At 39.7% G+C, this 18493-nt stretch overlaps 1 protein-coding gene across 7 annotated transcripts; it reads left to right on the top strand.

The window, feature by feature from the left end:
• On the top strand, positions 744–5596 carry LOC104783760 (polyribonucleotide nucleotidyltransferase 1, chloroplastic-like). Of its 7 annotated transcripts, none has more exons than XR_767238.2 (15): positions 745–929; positions 1065–1679; positions 2086–2247; positions 2344–2383; positions 2515–2641; positions 2733–2844; positions 3188–3256; positions 3391–3490; positions 3586–3628; positions 3716–3799; positions 4118–4182; positions 4277–4433; positions 4538–4593; positions 4683–4819; positions 4925–5596. XR_767238.2 is itself a non-coding variant. In XM_010508877.1 (10 exons), the coding sequence occupies exons 6-10, from the start codon at positions 3758–3760 to the stop codon at positions 4720–4722; spliced, it is 360 nt and encodes a 119-aa protein (XP_010507179.1). In that variant the 5' UTR covers positions 2390–2641; positions 2733–2844; positions 3188–3256; positions 3391–3490; positions 3586–3628; positions 3716–3757; the 3' UTR covers positions 4723–5596. The 7 variants fall into 7 exon arrangements, 1 of the variants encoding a protein (XP_010507179.1); XR_767235.2 differs by having other exon boundaries at positions 747–929; positions 1065–1163; positions 1419–1679; positions 4683–5596; XR_767237.2 differs by having other exon boundaries at positions 744–929; positions 4118–4186; positions 4683–5596.

Below are 18493 nucleotides of genomic sequence, written 5' to 3' on the forward strand. Positions count from 1 at the left end.
TATATAGAAATATCTCTAACAAATATGGTTACTGGTAGATGTGATAAGCACTAAAACCGTTTGGGAGACGAATATGGGCCGCATGGCCCAACGAAATAAGTAAACGAATAGGTTTTAAATCTACGGTTAGGATAGAGATGAATTGAACGGTCATGATTAGTTCTAAAGATCCGAGATAATAAAACGGGTCATACAGACCCGCGTGTTTATCCGTTTAGGGGGGTGGGAAATTTCGTTGTTACCCTTAATGAGAATCAATTTTTTGGTCATAACTCCAATGGCATAATCTTGTAATTTCTTACAAAACAAAAGTTTATTAGATAAATGACTTTACAAATAATAATAGGAATGTAGTAGAGATACTAAATTTCAATGTATTATTATTATTAGTCATAAAAATATTAGTGTTTTAAGACATCTTGTAATCCAAATTATCAAGAATTTAAATCAGACCTAAATATTCGGTATAGACTATTTGGTTCTGCAAATATCAATTGGGTAATTAAAAAACTGGTTTGGTTCAAAACCGGAAACCGCGACGCCTGGAAAACTCTCTCTCACACACATAGAGGTATCAATTGGGCCTAAAGCCCGCGGGCATGGCCCGTTAAGTATCATAGAGGATCGGGCTTGGGCCTTTAATTTCATGCCCAAAAATTGGCGAGTCTCGCGGACTCAACCCCTTTGGTTTGCGGGTCAAACGGATTTTGTCCGCTCATGACCGCGGGGGATGCGGATAGTCCGAAATTTCTTTTTGTCTCCTTCCACCAAGTTTCAGTTTTACTCGATTTCTAAATGAATCTGATGAATCTTAAGTTATCGTGAGTAAAGGTCTATGCGAACTTGTCAAGGAATGACGCAAATTGCTATTGGAAGTGAAGACCGGTCACCGGCGCTAGCTGAAGAAATGCCGACATGTATGTGACTATGTGAGATAAGTTTTTTTTGTCTTTGTCTCTCTCTCTCTCTTTCTCTTAATTGCAGAGGAGCTCCATGATGCTTCCCATAAGTGGTTTGTCAACAATTGGTTGCTTGTTGTTTTATGTAAATTTTTCTTTCTGCAGGGGAGTAGTTTTGGAACCTCCTTGTCCAAAGAACGTTGATGGGATTAGTATTGATCCTGAGCCTAACTGGAATTTCCATAGCTTAGTATCTGCGTTCGAGTATGTTGAAAAGAAGCTCAATGCCTTTTCAAAGTTTCCCCAGCCAATTACTAACACAACCTGGCGATATATATCTATCTCTTTTTCCATTTATGATTAGTTCATTCTAGAGTTCTGCATTGATTTGGGATTGATAACAGCGTACTTAGAAATATCTATTTTCATTGACTTAGCTATAATTTAGAAGTATAGATTGTTTCTGATGTTCTTTGATAAAAAAAAAATTATTTCTGATGTTGATTGGCCTGTTAAAAGGATGGGAAGGAGTGATGATGAAGATGAAGAAAGTGAAGAAGAAGAAGAAGAAGAAGAAGAAGAAGAAGAAGAAGAAGAAGAAGAAGAACCTCTGAATTTTGTTTGGGAATGTTTACAGAGAATCTTGTTTGTTTCTCTGATTTGCTCTCTAGTAGAGAAATATAACCACAGTGGAATCTAACGAGGAGCGAAGATATGCGTTGACAAGGCTAAGAATTTGTATCCGAACCTTGATTGGTTTGAAGTTAACTTTGTTACGAGGTTCGTATCTCCTTCTTTTATGTTGGTGATTTTGGGTTCCTATCTTAGTTTGATCGATGAATGGAATTGTACATATGTGGGAAAAGAGTTAACAATCTTAGAAGGATTTTGTTGGATAAATAAACGCTTATAATTGAGGTTTGAGTATAGATAGATCGAAGCAGGCTAAGATTAACTTCCTAGTTGTTCTGCTTAGTAATCATACATACTCATGTCTTTTTAGTTTGAATGATCGGTTGTATGTTTCTTACATTGAATGAGTTTCATGTTCAAGAAGCAATTGTTCTTCTGTTAAAGCCACAGAGAGAAAGACATCCTCGTATCGTAATATATACATATATTTTCAGTATATGTCTTTCTACTCTCGCTATGGCGCCCATTGAGCTAACTCTCAGATTCATTGCAGGTTGTGCTTTCATCTTGGGAGTCAGTCGTTGAGTTGCAGCCAAGACTAGATGAGATATCGAAATGCCCTTGTGAAGGAATGACGGTGACTGCCGCTGCTTCTCCAGGTTCTACATTTGATTTCTGTAGCCGCTACTTTGCCCCTAGATTTGGGATCAATGAGGTAATTATACCAATACAGTCTTCAGATTAAAGAGCGAGTGATCGAAACAGCAAAAGAAAACATGACCTAGCTCTTTTTTCTTTTTTACTTAAAAAGGACCCTAGCTATGAACAAGTGTGATTTCTTGGCCTACCAGGTTCTCTCTCTTTCTCTCTTCTCCACAGGCTTTTGAGACCACTTTCCAAAGATTTGGTTATTTTAAAATTGTGTGTTAGGCTTCATATATACAAATACAATTGTTCTTCTGTTATTCAAACTTGTTTGCAGCACCAAAGAATAATAGAAGATTCAGAAAGAATGAAGCACCAACCGTAATTTCTCCAAAGCAATATAAGAGAAGATTCAGAAAGGCAAAACAATGACTACTTACTTCCTCATGGTCATTGTACAGGAAGTAAGTAGTCTGGTCTAGGAAGTAAGTAGTTAGAGCTCTAGTTAGAACATTACTACTTACTCATGGTCTCTCTTCTCTTCTCTAAATTCAGTGTCAGAGCTCTAGTTAGACCAGATGCTACCGAAGAAGCTGACTCTGTCGGCGATGGGGCTTTGCCTTTTCCTAACCACGTTTCTGTCCAAATCCCCTTCGGCAATAGAGAGGTAATTTTATTCATAAAAGCTTTGAACTTTGGATTCGGAGATGATTTGTATGATAGACTTGGTGTGGTTATAATGAGCATGTTTTGCGCCTAGGATTTGAGTCTCCCTTATCTTTTATAGTAGTAGAGAGAAGCTTCAAGCAATTTTATTTATTAAAGCTGTAGTCTTTTGCTTTGAACTTTGGTTTTGGGAGATGATTTGTTTTGTAAAGTGATAGACTTGGTTTAATTGGTGTGGTTAATGAGCATGTTTTGCGCCTAGGATTTGAGTTCCTTATCTTCTATAGTAGAGAGAAGCTTTAAGGATGTATGTCCTGACCTTTGTTAGTTTCTTTACTATCCAGATTTTAGTAGAGACTGGTCTTATGGGGAGACAGGCAAGCTCTGCTGTAACGGTGACAGATGGAGAAACTGTAAGTGTGCTTCTTCGTCTTCGAATTTAGCGTGTCTATTTACTTGTTTATTCTCTAACTTAGTCTGTTATATGAGGTAGCTGTGATGGGTGTTTCACATCTAATTTTTACTAATGTTCACTTTTTCATTGTAGATTGTCTACACAACCGTTTGTCTTGCTGATGTTCCCATCAGATTTTGCTTCCCCTTTATGTTCACTATCAGGAGCGTTTCTCAGCTGTAGGTCGAACTAGGTACACGTTTTTTCAATCCTTTGCTATTTTGGAGCCTCTTGCTACAAGAAAACTAGATCATAGCCTAAATGATGATGGAACTTTTTATGGTACAGTGGTGGATTTTTCAAGCGAGAAGGGAGAACCAAAGATCATGAGGTACTTACTTATGCTAAACAATGTTGTTGGGTTACTTTTATTTCTCCATCTTTCTTAACATGTTCTAAACATTTGATGTTTATGCAGGTTCTGATTTGTAGGTTGATCGATAGACCTATACGCCCCACTATGCCCAAAGGTTTCTACAATGAAACTCAGATATTATCCTGGGTAAGGTCCTTCTCCATGGATTTCTTTGTAGGCCTTCTTTTTAAAACTATTGAAGTACTTTTTGGATGGGGTTGTTTGGGAAGTTAGGATTGTCTCTTTTGATGTCTTCCTCATCTGTTGGTCTTTACTCATGTTATCTGTTTTGCCTCTCTTTGGTTGAAACAGAATACCTTTTGACATGCGCTTTCTTTTGTCTCTGTAAGATGGCATTTGTTGTGTTGTGTGCCTACTACTATTGTACTTTTTTCATGAAATGACTTGCATCTTTATAATTACTTAAACATGTATATGATGATTGTATTCGTTTCCTTGATTCAGGTTTTGAGCTACGATGGATTCCACGCACCTGATGCTTTAGCTGTTACATCTGCTGGAATTGCTGTGTATGTAGGGTCATCTAGTTTCCGTTCTCATATGAGTGAAGTTTTTTGTATCTTGGGGACGTTGACATGGTTTTGTACTGAATGAATACCGCAGAGCTCTTTCAGAAGTACCAAATGCAAAAGCGGTTGCAGGAGTTCGGGTTGGTCTTATTGGAGGCGAATTTATCGTCAATCCAACCGTGAAGGAGATGGAAGAATCACAACTAGATTTGTTTCTATCTGGAACAGACACTGCAATTTTAACAATAGAGGTGCCAACTCTAATCTTTACCTGAGTTTGCAACATTTGCACATTTCATCTTGTTCTGCTTTATCTTGACTCAGCCCTTGCTCATTGCAAAATCTGGGATTGTAGGGATACAGTAATTTCTTCCTGAGGAGATGCTGCTCCAAGCTGTTAAACTTGGACAGGTATTTCGATTTTTCAATTGTGGTTATGACAATTTTGAAAGATCTAGATTAGGTACTGAATGTGTGACATTTTTTCAAATTTTTACCAGGAAGCTGTACAGGCTACATGCATTGCTATTGAAGCTTTAGCAAAGAAACATGGAAAGACCAAAATGCTTGACGCTATTAGATTACCACCTCCTGAGCTATACAAGCATGTGAAAGGATATATGTCGGACCCTCTTTGGTATCTGCTGCACTAAACTCTCATCTTCCAGTCTGTAGCAAAAATCTACTGCAACAGTTTTAGCTAAATCATTCATGAGATCGTGCATTGTAAACCTTTTCTTAGAGTCCACTGACTGGAGAAAAGATCTAGCAACTAAATCATCGAGGTACTTGTTACCAATGTCTTCCAATCTTTGGTTGCTCCCGATCCCGGGTTGGTATAAGAGGTCAACTGCCATCCATAGAAGCACCAAGTTCTTCCTATCAACCTCGTAACCCGTTGGGAATATGGAGCAGAATGCAAAACATCGCTTAAGGTGACAAGGGAGAGAATCATAGCTCCGCCTTAGAACTTCAAGGACATCGGTAGTGTAGTGTAAGAAATTGCTTGATACAACTTCCCATTCACTGAGATCTGGCTTGGATTGGAGATGAGTTGCGATAAATGTTGCTGCTAATGGCAAGCCCTTACATTGTTCTGCGATCTCTTTGCCAACTCTTTCTTGTTCTTGGTCTATAGAGCTTACATTGATCTGTTGGAAATGCTAAAGAGAGAAGAGGAAATGTTCTCTGCAATAAAGGAAAGACAGTTGAAGGTAGCTTACCTTGGTGTTAGTTCTTTTAAGTTTAAGCTGATTCACATTTTATTTGCTTCTACCACATTTTTTTACAAGTTCATTTTGTATGTTTATAGATTGATTAAAGGGAATTTGGCGAGATATGCCACTTTCCTCAAAAAAATTGTTAAGAATGCCACTTTTCCATTTTCTTATGAAGAATGCCATTTTCGATTAAAGGGAGAGATGTAAGATGACGAAAGTAACTTTAGCTTTAGCAATAGATAATTCTCTGGGCGCGAGAATGGAAAGCGAAAAACATTTGAAGTTTTTCTCGCTATTAATGGCGATTGGACATGCATTAATGGCAGCGCCGTTTGGTCAATCGGTTGTTTATGGGCTAAAAAAAGGATTAATTAAAGTTAATGAAGGCTTTGGGTGTGGGTAAGAAAAAACAGATCTGAAGAAAGAGATTCTCGACGAAGGAAGAGTAAATTGTGGTGGTCGAAGTGGAGGTATGTCTCTACATTTAATACAATGAAACATGTACTTTGACATTGCATTTATTTTGGTCTGCGAGAGAATGTTCTTGGTAGGAGACAATGTTGGTGTGAGTCTTAAATGTGTTAAATGTTGATGATGCAGATGGACGGGAGGACATGCCTACTTGTGGGTGAGTGGTCATGTACTGAAATGGGGGTGTGGAAGTTTGTTGTCCGTCATGGGCAAATGGCCAGATTTTTGTCTATCGGGAGGGAGACAACTTTGGACGTGGTGAAGGAGAAGATAGTAGAGCTGTTGGGGTTAAAACCTGAAGAAAGCAATATAGAGTTAAGCTTCTGGCACCCAGGAGAAACAATGCGTTCACACAAGGTAAGATGCCCCCTGTTTCAGTAGGTAGTGAAGTTGAGTTTGAGCAGTTTAAAGCAAAGAATGAAGAGGGTGAGGGCCTGTATTTGTACGTTTTGTTAGACAAAGCTAAGGGGATGTATTTAGGAGGAGGACAAAATAGGTTGTCCATGGAAGAAGAGAACAATATTGGGGTTGATACTGATGAAGGACAACATGAAATGTCTATCAAGTGTGGACAAAAAAACAGTAGAGAACAATATTGTCTTCAGGGCCCGAAGATAGTCTGTCAATCGGGGGTAAACATAACGAAAAGCCGAACATTTTGTCCATTTTACATGAGCAGAGCAATGTGCATGGAATTATGAGGCTTGCTGGGGAAGGTGTAAATTTGGACGATGAGGAAGACGAAGTTTTTATAGAGTATTTGAGGAATGTTGAAGAAGGCCACCGACTACAGAAGGTACGAGAGAAGGGGTGCGAGATGATGGTCCACTTAGGTGGGAAGAATGTGAAGAGGAAAGGATTGGAAAAGCATGGTCATCCTAGAAAAAAGATGAAGGTCAGCTCTATTACAACAGTTGATAGTGTAATCGGAGGAGAGGGGGAGGGTGGATCAGAGAGGGTAGACGATGAGCCAGATAATGTTGGGTTTGATCCTGATGAAGGACAACATGAAATGTCTATCATGTGTGGACAAAAAACAGTAGAGAACATGGTGTCTACAGGGCGTGAAGTTATTATGTCCATCGGGTGTAAACATAACGGGAACCCGAACGAGTCTTCCACTTTACATGAGAAGATGAAAATCAGTTCTATAACAGCAGTTGATAGTGTAGAGGTGGCTGCCACAAGAGCGGAAATTGTGGCAGACGGAAATGTAAGGTCAGACACTGTAATTGGAGGAGAGGGGGAGGGTGGAGCAGATAGGGTAGACGATGAGCCCGACTATAATTTTGACGAGTGGAGTGAACGGATTAACAGGGAGTACCCGCTTGATTGGGATCCGTATAATGGGATTGTGGAGAGGCCAATGGAACCCATTGGTTTTGGACTTCGCATAGAGCTAGACGATCAGTTACCTGAGGAGGACGTTGTAGGTGATGATAACCGAGGGCTAGCGGTAGTGCCATACAATCCATCAATATTGGAGGATGCACCACCAGTGCGAGACAACGTGACAGAACAAACGTTGGGGCCTATTGGCAGAGTAGCAGATGAAATGGATGATGGATTGGTCATGGTCGAGGGAGGAAACAAACAGATGTCGTGTATGCGTAGCAACAAAGCAGTTATAAGAGCAAACGATCCTCACCTTATCAATGATGCTCCTCCCGTGCATGACAATGTCCGGGGAGCTCCCAACGAAGAAAGGAACATGGATCTGAAAATGGCAACCGATGCATTGTATGTTGGACGTATATTTGCAAACAAAAAAGAGATGCATAAGATGCTATCATTGTATGCAATGACTAGGTTGTTCAGTTTTTGGATTTCGAAATCAGATCTAGGAAGAGTTATAGCCAGTTGCGTAGACAAGAACTGCGGGTGGAGAATATATGCAACAACCCATGCAAATTCTGAAAACTTGGAGACAAAGACATTGACATTGAAGCATACATGTGATGTGGGTGCCAGGTCGAAGTATGGAGAGAAAGCGACGGCGAAAATATTGGCAGATCTCTTACAGGCAAAAGTTGCAAATGGCAAGAAGGGACCAAGAGCGTGCGAGCTCCCTGATATTGTTTTATCTGAATTACACGTACCAATTTCTTACACGAAGGCATGGAACGCTAAAGAGCTCGCAATTGCAGCGGCGCGAGGAAACGAGGAGGAGAGTTATCGGTTCCTGTCTACATATTTACACCTACTGAAGTCAACTAACCCAGGGACCATTACTCCAATGCACAAATCGGTGGACAAGAAAGGGAAAGCTTTGTTCAAGTATCTGTTTTTTGCATTGGGAGCTTCCATTGCAGGATATCAATATTTGAGGAAGGTCATTGTAATAGATGGCACAGCAATGAAAGGGAAGTATAAAGGGTGCTTGGTTGCAGCTAGTGGACAAGATGGTAATATGCAAATTTTCCCATTGGCATTTGGCGTAGTCGATGGGGAAAATGAAGGGGGATGGGTGTGGTTCTTTGAGAATCTAAAGTAGTTTGTACCAGATGATGAAGCCCTAGTTTTCGTCTCAGACAGACATGCATCAATATATGCAGCATTACGTAGGGTGTATCCAATGGTCCAGCATGGGGCATGTTCTGTCCATCTATTTAGAAACGTGAAGCACAATTTTCATTGTGAAGGTTTGGCAACTGTGGTATCTAAAGCTGTGAGGGCATACACAGTAGGAGATTTCCGGTATTGGTGGAGGGAAATAGAAAATCGGAAACCAGCTTGCATTACGTATCTCACAGAGATTGGACTGCCACATTGGACACTCTCCCACTTCCCCGGAGATCGTTGCAACATAATGAGTAGCAACATCTCAGAGTCATTGAATGCAGCGATGCAAACTGCTGTAGATTACCCTATTGTGTCTATGGTCGAGTTTATCAGGGCAATGTTGATGAGGTGGTTTTATTGCCGGAGGACAAAGGCAAATAAAGCAAAAACCAGATGCACACCGGAAATAGAAGAAATCCTGATAGATCACCTGAAAGATGTTGTCGACTGTCGTGTTCTATCAGCTAGTCAGTGGATTTATCAAGTTAATGATGGTAGAGGTATCGTTTTTACAATGGGCTTGGAGAAAAAAACATGCACTTGTCGGGTGTTTGATGTTCTTAAGGTGCCCTATTGTCACGCTTTGGCTGCCCGTGGAGTACTTCAAATCGATATATATTCTCTGATTGATGAATGCTACTTTGTTGGTCCGTGGAGGAAAAAGTATGAAGAAGTCATAATGCCCTTGCCAAAAGAAAGGGACATCGACATCCTAGAGGCTGTACATGAAGAAGCTGCTGAGGCACCAAAAACAAAACGAGGGGGTAGGAGGCCGAAGAAAAAAAGGATACCTTCGCAGGGGGAAAAACATAAAGTAGGTCTGTAGAGTTTTTTTGCAGTGATATCTCAATATGTATGAATGTATAAGTGACCTAATACTGGTATTTTATTGTTATTAGCGGAAGAAGCGAAAGACACCTAGCAAGTGTGGAAGATGCTTCCGGGTGGGACATAACAGGAAAACCTGTTCTCAGCTAATATGAATACAAGGAACATAAGTTCCTGTGTCTACTCATGGTAGACATATATCGTGAAAGGTTTTTTGTGTTTTTTGGATATGCAAGAAATGAGGAAGAGACATTGGGACTCCTGTTGTCATATAATATGAAGGAAAGGACCAGAAACTCGTGTGGCTTTTGGAGTTGTCTGCCCATAAAGTATGGTAGACAACAAATTGGGGGTAATGTCTACTCTTGGTAAACATTTTTCGTGATTTGTTTTTGTTGTTTGTTGGATGTGTACGAAATGAGGAACCCTATAACCTCCATTGATGTAAAATACATGTTCTTCTCTTCTTATAATATTGTCGTAGTATTTTGGAAAAGGTGGAGGCCAATAGTTAGGTTTAATGTGCTTTTAAAACTGCAACTGAGGAAAATGGAATCTTTTAAACATGGGTAGACAGAAATAGTAAAAGGTCTATCACTTAAAAAAAGGTGCATATTGTCCATCAGTGTATTTTATAGAGAGACAGAAGTTAATGAACAATCACAAAAGATAGGGTTGAAACAAAAACAGTATATTGAGTCTTGAAAGCAGAGATCAAGTAAAACAAACGCACGCCAGAGGAATTAAACTGAATATGAACATAACAAACAGTAGATAGACATTATAAAAGATTGGTGGACATAATAAAAATTTTACTACAAACGGGTGGGTAGTCCATCGGAACGTCATACATAAATCACCCGCGGTAGTAGTTGATGGACGTGCCAATTGCGACGATGAAAGAGATGAGTGCGAGAATAGTAGACAAGATAACAGCAAACTTAAAGTGTTAATTTCTTGGGGGTGGTTGAGGGGGTTGGAATTCCTTCACAAATCCCCGCAAATCAGTATAGTCGGCGCCTAAATCAACGACAATCTCCTGAAGGTTATGGATTTGTTCATCAGTTGCGTTAAGACGCTTCAACACAGTACGGGGGTCACATCGTTCCCCTTCTTCGGTATAGGTGAGGTACCGCATCATTTGGTCATCGTTCCCCTTCTTGCTGAAATGACCACCTCTAGTCTATGAGAATTAAAGGATGATGTTGGTTAGGGTAGTGAAGTGTAAGGAGATGATATAATAAGAGATGATCTGAAGTGTAAAGGACTTACCCCACTTCTCTTACACTCGTAGAACATACGCCCAATACCTGGCTCTTCGAATCTGGTGCCAATTTTTAGATGACTACCACAAATGCACTTCCTAGGGAGGCCGTATGTTGGATCTCCATAACGACGAGAAAAGATTGAAGTTGCGGATGAATCAAAATTAGAGGACGGAGACGTGCCGTAGACGGCCTCATTGTGAGAGGATGCGGATGAAGAAGATGGTTGAGAGTAGCTATACTGCCCCATTAGGTGAATAATAACATACAAGCAGCAGTGGTGGAATATATTGGTGTGAACACAACAGGGAAGTTGTATGTGGTGGCCCACAATGGGTTTTATCGTTTGACTTTGGTGGTAATGACAGTGTTTGCTCTGTAAACACGAAACAAAGGCTTGATTGATTGACACCCCACTGTAGCAAGTATGGAAAGACTGGCAGGGTATACGTGTTTAAGTTCTATAGACTTTTAAAGGACTTGTGTAGATAAAGCTAGAGTGGGCAGACAACTTGTCTAATCAGAATTAAATAAGGTCGACTCTTATAACCGTTGTTTAAAGGAGAAAAAGTAGTACAGACCAAAACGAAGTACACAAGTGGTTCAATATAGGACAAAGGAACAAAAATTCGAGAGAAGACATAAGAAGTTCAGTTCCTTAGGGAGACAACAAATTATTGGTTGACATCAACAGCGTAGGACATACGTAGTTGGTCAACCAAAGATTCTGTTAGTCCATCACAAGTTACTTTTTGCGAATGGAGCTATATATACTTAACGACAAGGGGACCACAGTCACCGGTCCTGTCATTCTAGTAAACATTCTCCAATCTTTCGCAGCTAAACACGTTAGGAAAAGCACCCCCAACTGATGCAGGATCAACGAACGCCTTAATGACCAGTGGGAGCAGGTCGATGATAGGTCTCATGAGACGGGGAACCTTCTTTGGGGCGTTGTTGACTATTAACGGATCAAGGATCAAGATATGAGCCATCCTCAAGCGAATAACAAGTGCGACCCAGTGGCGTTTTCCCCAATTCATAGGCAAATAAACAGTTTCTACATCGGCGTACCATGCAAGGTTGGTGGACCGGTTGTGGACATTACCTCGGACGTAGTTTTTAATGATGTTGTTCCAGGCAAAGGTAGATTTGTGCTTCGATTGCTGATAACTCCCTAACTCGGTGGTTAGCATGTGAGAGAACCATGTGTCAAGAATAGCTATCCTGTTTTGGCGCAATTTATCCCAATAACGCCTCCACAAAAGGCTAAGCATCGCTTCCATGTGCTACAAAACGAGGGTGGACAAGTCGAGTCAAAGTAATATCTTTTCAACAGTGGACTTCGGCTGGTCGGTAGGATAGTATAATGCACTTACCGGAGTGTCCACCCAGTGTTGTGGCGTATAGATCTCGGTAAATAAACTATTCTTGACAGCGATGCCATCAATAATGTACTCCCAGATAAAGATGTGAACATCAATTAGACAATTCTCGTTAAAAAGTGCCCATAATATTTAACAAGGCAAAAAAAATAGAGTGTAAGGAAACGTTAGTAACAAACTTTTTCCAATATGCTTTTAGCTGTGCCATGAACTTTCTCTCGAGTGAACGACTTACGGCTTTCAGAAGCATAAAACTATCGTCTTCAGAGCTATCGGAAGGTGGTTTCTTAGCCTGAGAAGTGGAACACTGACCATAGCGCCTAGGGGCTGTCCTCGTTCTTTTCCTTGGGAGTGGTGTTTGACATGGATCAATCGTAGGGTTACTTCGTTTTCTATTTATTTTCTCAGTAACCTGAACAATGGACATTGGTATACTTAAGCAACCAATGTGGATGGACATGGGGGAAAAAGCATAAAAATGGACAAGATATAAATCATACCTCCATCCTTGAATCACGTTTATCATTCACCGACTCATCAAGGGATACATTATGAGCAGCATCGTAAGAAATGTCAGTAGCAGTTGTGCCCTCCAATTGAGATCCTGATGAACGATGAGGCTAACAAGGAAATAACATTCAGTTTGTGCGGATGGACATAACTCAACTCAGATGGACATAACTCAACTCAGATGGACATAACTCAACTCAGAAGGACATAACTCATCTCAGAAGGATATAACTCAACTAGGATGGACAAACATTACTTTGGGTGGACAAACATAAACTCGGATGGACAAATATTAACTCGGATGGCACACATTGGCATGGATAAATAACGAAGAGGAAATGGATCATACCTCTACTACATCCGCACCGACAGACTGGTCATTATCAGACATGGTCTCCATTGGGGATCCTGATGTACGATTAGACTGGAAAGAAAACGATGGACATAAGTTCACTCGGGTGGACAAACAAATAAAAGCGTAATGGACAATACAGGCATCAGGCGGCGTGGAAGATTCTTTACCTACTCCACATTATCCGCATCCTCTGATAAGTCAGGATCACTCATCCTCTCCAGTTGTGATCCTCATGGACTGTGAGGCTGAAAATGATCAATGAACATACGTCAGATAGCAAGGACAGGGCGAAAATTACTGTAACTTGACGTCACCATGAATACCTCGTTCTCCAAGTTGATGTGTGGTGGCACTTCTGCATTGTCTGCCTGGGTACAGACAACATTACAACTTCTTTCCTCTTCACTTGTTATCGGCAATCCCTGTGAAGATAAGGAGGATAAGTGGAGATACATAGTTGGTCCATCGATTGATCGTGTCTACTTGGTTGACTAAAAATATGTGATCTAGAGTTAAATCAATAACCCAAAGCACACTCAACCACGATCTAGTGGTGTCGTCGTAGCACTTCAGGGTCGAATCCTCAGAGACCAAACAATTGCACTATGAAACTATGAAGATCAAATATAGCTAAGACAAAAGAGGAAGTTTGTGAAGCAAGTAATAATTAAACAAACAGAAAGTAAATAAGTTGTTTCTAAATCAAAAAAGGAAATATTGGGCACAGGGAATCTATGGGGATATAATTTCGGACTAAGGTGGTTAGATGGGATGCATTAGACACCGTTCTAGAACTCAAATCACTGTTGTAAAGCTAACCTACTTTCGCAGCGTTAACTATCTATGCAATGAATTCACTAAACCCTAAACCGTCGTTTGGACCTAGCAAACCAAGCAAGCAATAAAGGTTCAAGTTCGATCTGTTCACAAGGTGCCTCAACTTCAACTTTCGTTGGCTAAGGTCCACCTTGCTCACCTAAGTTCTTTTCCAGCAACTCAAAACACTTTTGGTGCCCCGATGAATTAAACCTATGATCATAAACTAGGTAGCTAATCTAGTTTAGGCTTTAAGAACAACTATAGATGAAGAACAAACAAGATCAACCCCAAATCTAAAACACCATCGTTAGAGCATTATAAACCCCTTTGAAACCCAAAACCCAATAGATAAACTACTCAGCCATAGAGAAACAGAAACAACAAATCAAAGATGAAGAAATCATTATTGAATTGCAAAAGAATAGAAAATAGGGTTTAGAAATCTTCTCCAAGGTGTCAAGAAGGATTAGAGATCTTCTCCCAAAGTTTACAAGTGCTCAAAAACGGCGTAGAGTAAAAGTTTTTTTTCTAGGGGTCGAGCCCCGTGCTTAAATAATAAAATAAATCCCTAAAAAGTCGGTTTAAAATGAAAAAGGAAAGATTGCGTCGAGGACGAGATTGGTCGATCTCGCGAGGATCAATCGATCCAGAACGTTTTTTTCTGCTTTCATTCCATCTGCCTTCTAGCTCGATCAGTCTTCAACCAATTGGCTCCAGATGCATGTTTCCATCCCCAAAACGCTCAGATTCCTTCCAAAGTCACCTAAGACCTGTAAAGACTAATAAAAGACTAAAAGGACTCTAAAAGCACACTTGGACCTAGGAAAAGACTCAAAACAAACCTAAAAACTATAGTTAAAACCCTACAAAATGTAGACACATCAATTCCCCGGACTTGAATCTTTGTTTGTCCTCAAGCAAGAACAGACAAAAACTCAAGAACAAAAAAAAGGTTTGAAAGTGGAAACTCACATATTCTTGGGAACTTCTTCTTTGCACTCTTCATCACATCAAATTAAGAACTACTTTCTGTACTCTGCCCATGATTAGGATCAACACTCCCTACTCTGAACTCCATGGCCTTAGAGAACCTTCAGTCTCCCCATTGTTGTCTCTCTACATCAGATTAGTAAAAGAGTGCGGTCTTACCATGGGAGTATCGATCATTGAACTTAATTGACTCCTTCAACCTTTTATCGCCCAAGACCTCCTCTTATGCTCCCTTTCCTCTCTCTTTTCTCACTTCCAAAGGATTGATTTCTCCCTAATTTTCTAGGGTATCATTTTATTTTTTATATCAATCCTTTGCTCTTTTCTGGTGGACAGGTTTCCATGAGTTCCGAAAGATGCACAGGTTTACGTACAACCCTCGGTTCACTTCTTTTATTACCTATATCATTTTCTTCTTTCTTCTTCTTTTTCTCTTTTTTTTTTTTACTGAGTACTGAAGGGAAGAGAGAGGGGAAGCATACTTTGTGAGGAGTTGCATATCTCGTGAGGCTCGAGGGAGGAGTCTTGTCCGATGTATACCAAGCCCCAAGGTAAGCAATTAAGTCCGGTGAAGTCATGTCAAAGCTAGAGACAACTTCTGGTTCAACTTAGTGTTCTCCTTGGCGAGTGTCTTTTGGGGCGTGTTGAGAGTGCTCATGTTCATTCCAAGCTTCATTCCAAATCAGATGTACAAAAGTAATCATAAGAGTGTTAGTTCAAAGCAAAAGATTCCTAGAAATGATCATAGTTTCCCAAATTTTTTTCGTTTTTTTTTTTTTAGACACGACAAACTGACTCAAACAAAAGAAACAGCCAAAGAAAACGATATTAGTAACTTGGAGACATCCCTCCCCCGGACTTACTTCACACCGTCCCGGTGTGAAAGCAAAACCAAGAAAAGAACGAATCCCACAAAGAAAATAAGTAAAATGAAAAACAAAAAGTAAGGACAAGAAACAAAAACCGGTGATTTCGCATCTGGTGTTGGAGTGGTGTTGGCAAGGGTGGGGACCGATCAGTCTCGGGTGGGATCGACCGATCTGCAACATTATTGAACTTAGAGACACCCGCAGAAAACCACCGGGATCGATCGATTTGTAAGGAGGATCGATCGATTTGAAGCTCCGGGAACAACAAAACAATTCGCATCTTCTGCGTTTGGAACCTGTTCCTGAAAACACTTAACACCGGATGTGATTTCACCATAATAAATCCTAAAACAAACCAAAAATCTTAAGACAATTAAAAATTAAAGGGTAAGCCAGCACAAACCCCATGGGTTGCCTCCCATAAGCGCTTGTTTATGGTCTATAGCTTGACCGCTCAACACAAAATGTTAATCATGAGTATCAAAAGGCTGAGCCAATGGACCTTTAGTCCTTCTCTTGTTAATGCAATAAACAATATGTGTCAAGTAACACACAATTATCCATGGCAAAACGAGAAAATCCACATCAAGGAAGTTTGCTACAAATGTAGCATGTACTTTGAAATATTCCTTGATGGTTGGATGCTCATGAGGATCAAATGCATTTAATAGGAAAATAAAGTCAATTTCAGGTTCAAACGAGGTTTTCACAAAATAAATAACTTCATCACCATTAATTTCATAAAACACAATATCCTCATTCATATAATCAACCTCAGGGTCATTTGTTTCATGCAAAATTGTATCAATATTAAGAACACACCCTAGGTAAGATTCTTCAAGAAGAGAGCTAGATACATCAGGCATTGAAAATTCAAACTCGAGATCATGAACATTCAAAGCACAATGATATTCAATATCAAAACATATTTCATGATAATCCCTAGCAATTTTTTCTGCTCTTATAATGTCTAGACGTTGAGACTCACATATCATATCATAGCATTCATCAATGAACAATGGAGTATCCAAACTAGAAGTCACATCTTCAATGCATGGCATGTGGATATCCTCAAAATCATGAATTTCAAGGGTGAAAACGCATGTACCTTCTATTTGGCTTGGTGGAACCCAATATATTACCTTTTTGCAAGCATGAGCTTCCCTAATCTCTGTGAAAGTGGGCTCCCTCCCTTCAAGTACTGCTCGATGTGAGATGAGATTCAACCGGATCATTGCTGCTAAGTTCCTCCTTGTTGTTGTTGGATGCTCCATGGAAAGCTCATCCAACCTAACTTTTTGATCTGGTGTAAGAACACTCTCATCAAACGGTGGCTCAACATAAGGCTCATCTAGAATGTCTTCATCAAATGTGGTCTCCTCTTCCTGTGGCCAGTCATCATAATCCATAGCCCCAAAAACAGTTTTCACATTTTTTTTTTGTTTTTTTTTTGTTTTTTTTGTTTTTTTTGTTTTTTAATCTACAAAAAAGAGAAAATAAAAATAATTAGTAAAAACAAAAAGAAATCTTAGACTATACTCAATTCTAAAATTTCAAAGGCAATCGTTTTGGTCCCCGGCAACGGCGCCAAATTGATCTAGAGTTAAATCAATAACCCAAAGCACACTCAACCACGATCTAGTGGTGTCGTCGTAGCACTTCAGGGTCGAATCCTCAGAGACCAAACAATTGCACTATGAAACTATGAAGATCAAATATAGCTAAGACAAAAGAGGAAGTTTGTGAAGCAAGTAATAATTAAACAAACAGAAAGTAAATAAGTTGTTTCTAAATCAAAAAAGGAAATATTGGGCACAGGGAATCTATGGGGATATAATTTCGGACTAAGGTGGTTAGATGGGATGCATTAGATACCGTTCTAGAACTCAAATCATTGTTGTAAATCTAACCTACTTTCGTAGCGTTAACTATCTATGCAATGAATTCACTAAACCCTAAACCGTCGTTTGGACCTAGCAAACCANGTATCAATATTAACAACACACCCTAGGTAAGATTCTTCAAGAAGAGAGCTAGATACATCAGGCATTGAAAATTCAAACTCGAGATCATGAACATTCAAAGCACAATGATATTCAATATCAAAACATATTTCATGATAATCCCTAGCAATTTTTTCTGCTCTTATAATGTCTAGACGTTGAGACTCACATATCATATCATAGCATTCATCAATGAACAATGGAGTATCCAAACTAGAAGTCACATCTTCAATGCATGGCATGTGGATATCCTCAAAATCATGAATTTCAAGGGTGAAAACGCATGTACCTTCTATTTGGCTTGGTGGAACCCAATATATTACCTTTTTGCAAGCATGAGCTTCCCTAATCTCTGTGAAAGTGGGCTCCCTCCCTTCAAGTACTGCTCGATGTGAGATGAGATTCAACCGGATCATTGCTGCTAAGTTCCTCCTTGTTGTTGTTGGATGCTCCATGGAAAGCTCATCCAACCTAACTTTTTGATCTGGTGTAAGAACACTCTCATCAAACGGTGGCTCAACATAAGGCTCATCTAGAATGTCTTCATCAAATGTGGTCTCCTCTTCCTGTGGCCAGTCATCATAATCCATAGCCCCAAAAACAGTTTTCACATTTTTTTTTTGTTTTTTTTTTGTTTTTTTTGTTTTTTTTGTTTTTTAATCTACAAAAAAGAGAAAATAAAAATAATTAGTAAAAACAAAAAGAAATCTTAGACTATACTCAATTCTAAAATTTCAAAGGCAATCGTTTTGGTCCCCGGCAACGGCGCCAAATTGATCTAGAGTTAAATCAATAACCCAAAGCACACTCAACCACGATCTAGTGGTGTCGTCGTAGCACTTCAGGGTCGAATCCTCAGAGACCAAACAATTGCACTATGAAACTATGAAGATCAAATATAGCTAAGACAAAAGAGGAAGTTTGTGAAGCAAGTAATAATTAAACAAACAGAAAGTAAATAAGTTGTTTCTAAATCAAAAAAGGAAATATTGGGCACAGGGAATCTATGGGGATATAATTTCGGACTAAGGTGG

Source organism: Camelina sativa, chromosome 1 (genome assembly GCF_000633955.1).
Source record: "Camelina sativa cultivar DH55 chromosome 1, Cs, whole genome shotgun sequence".
In the NCBI taxonomy this organism is placed as follows: domain Eukaryota; kingdom Viridiplantae; phylum Streptophyta; class Magnoliopsida; order Brassicales; family Brassicaceae; genus Camelina; species Camelina sativa.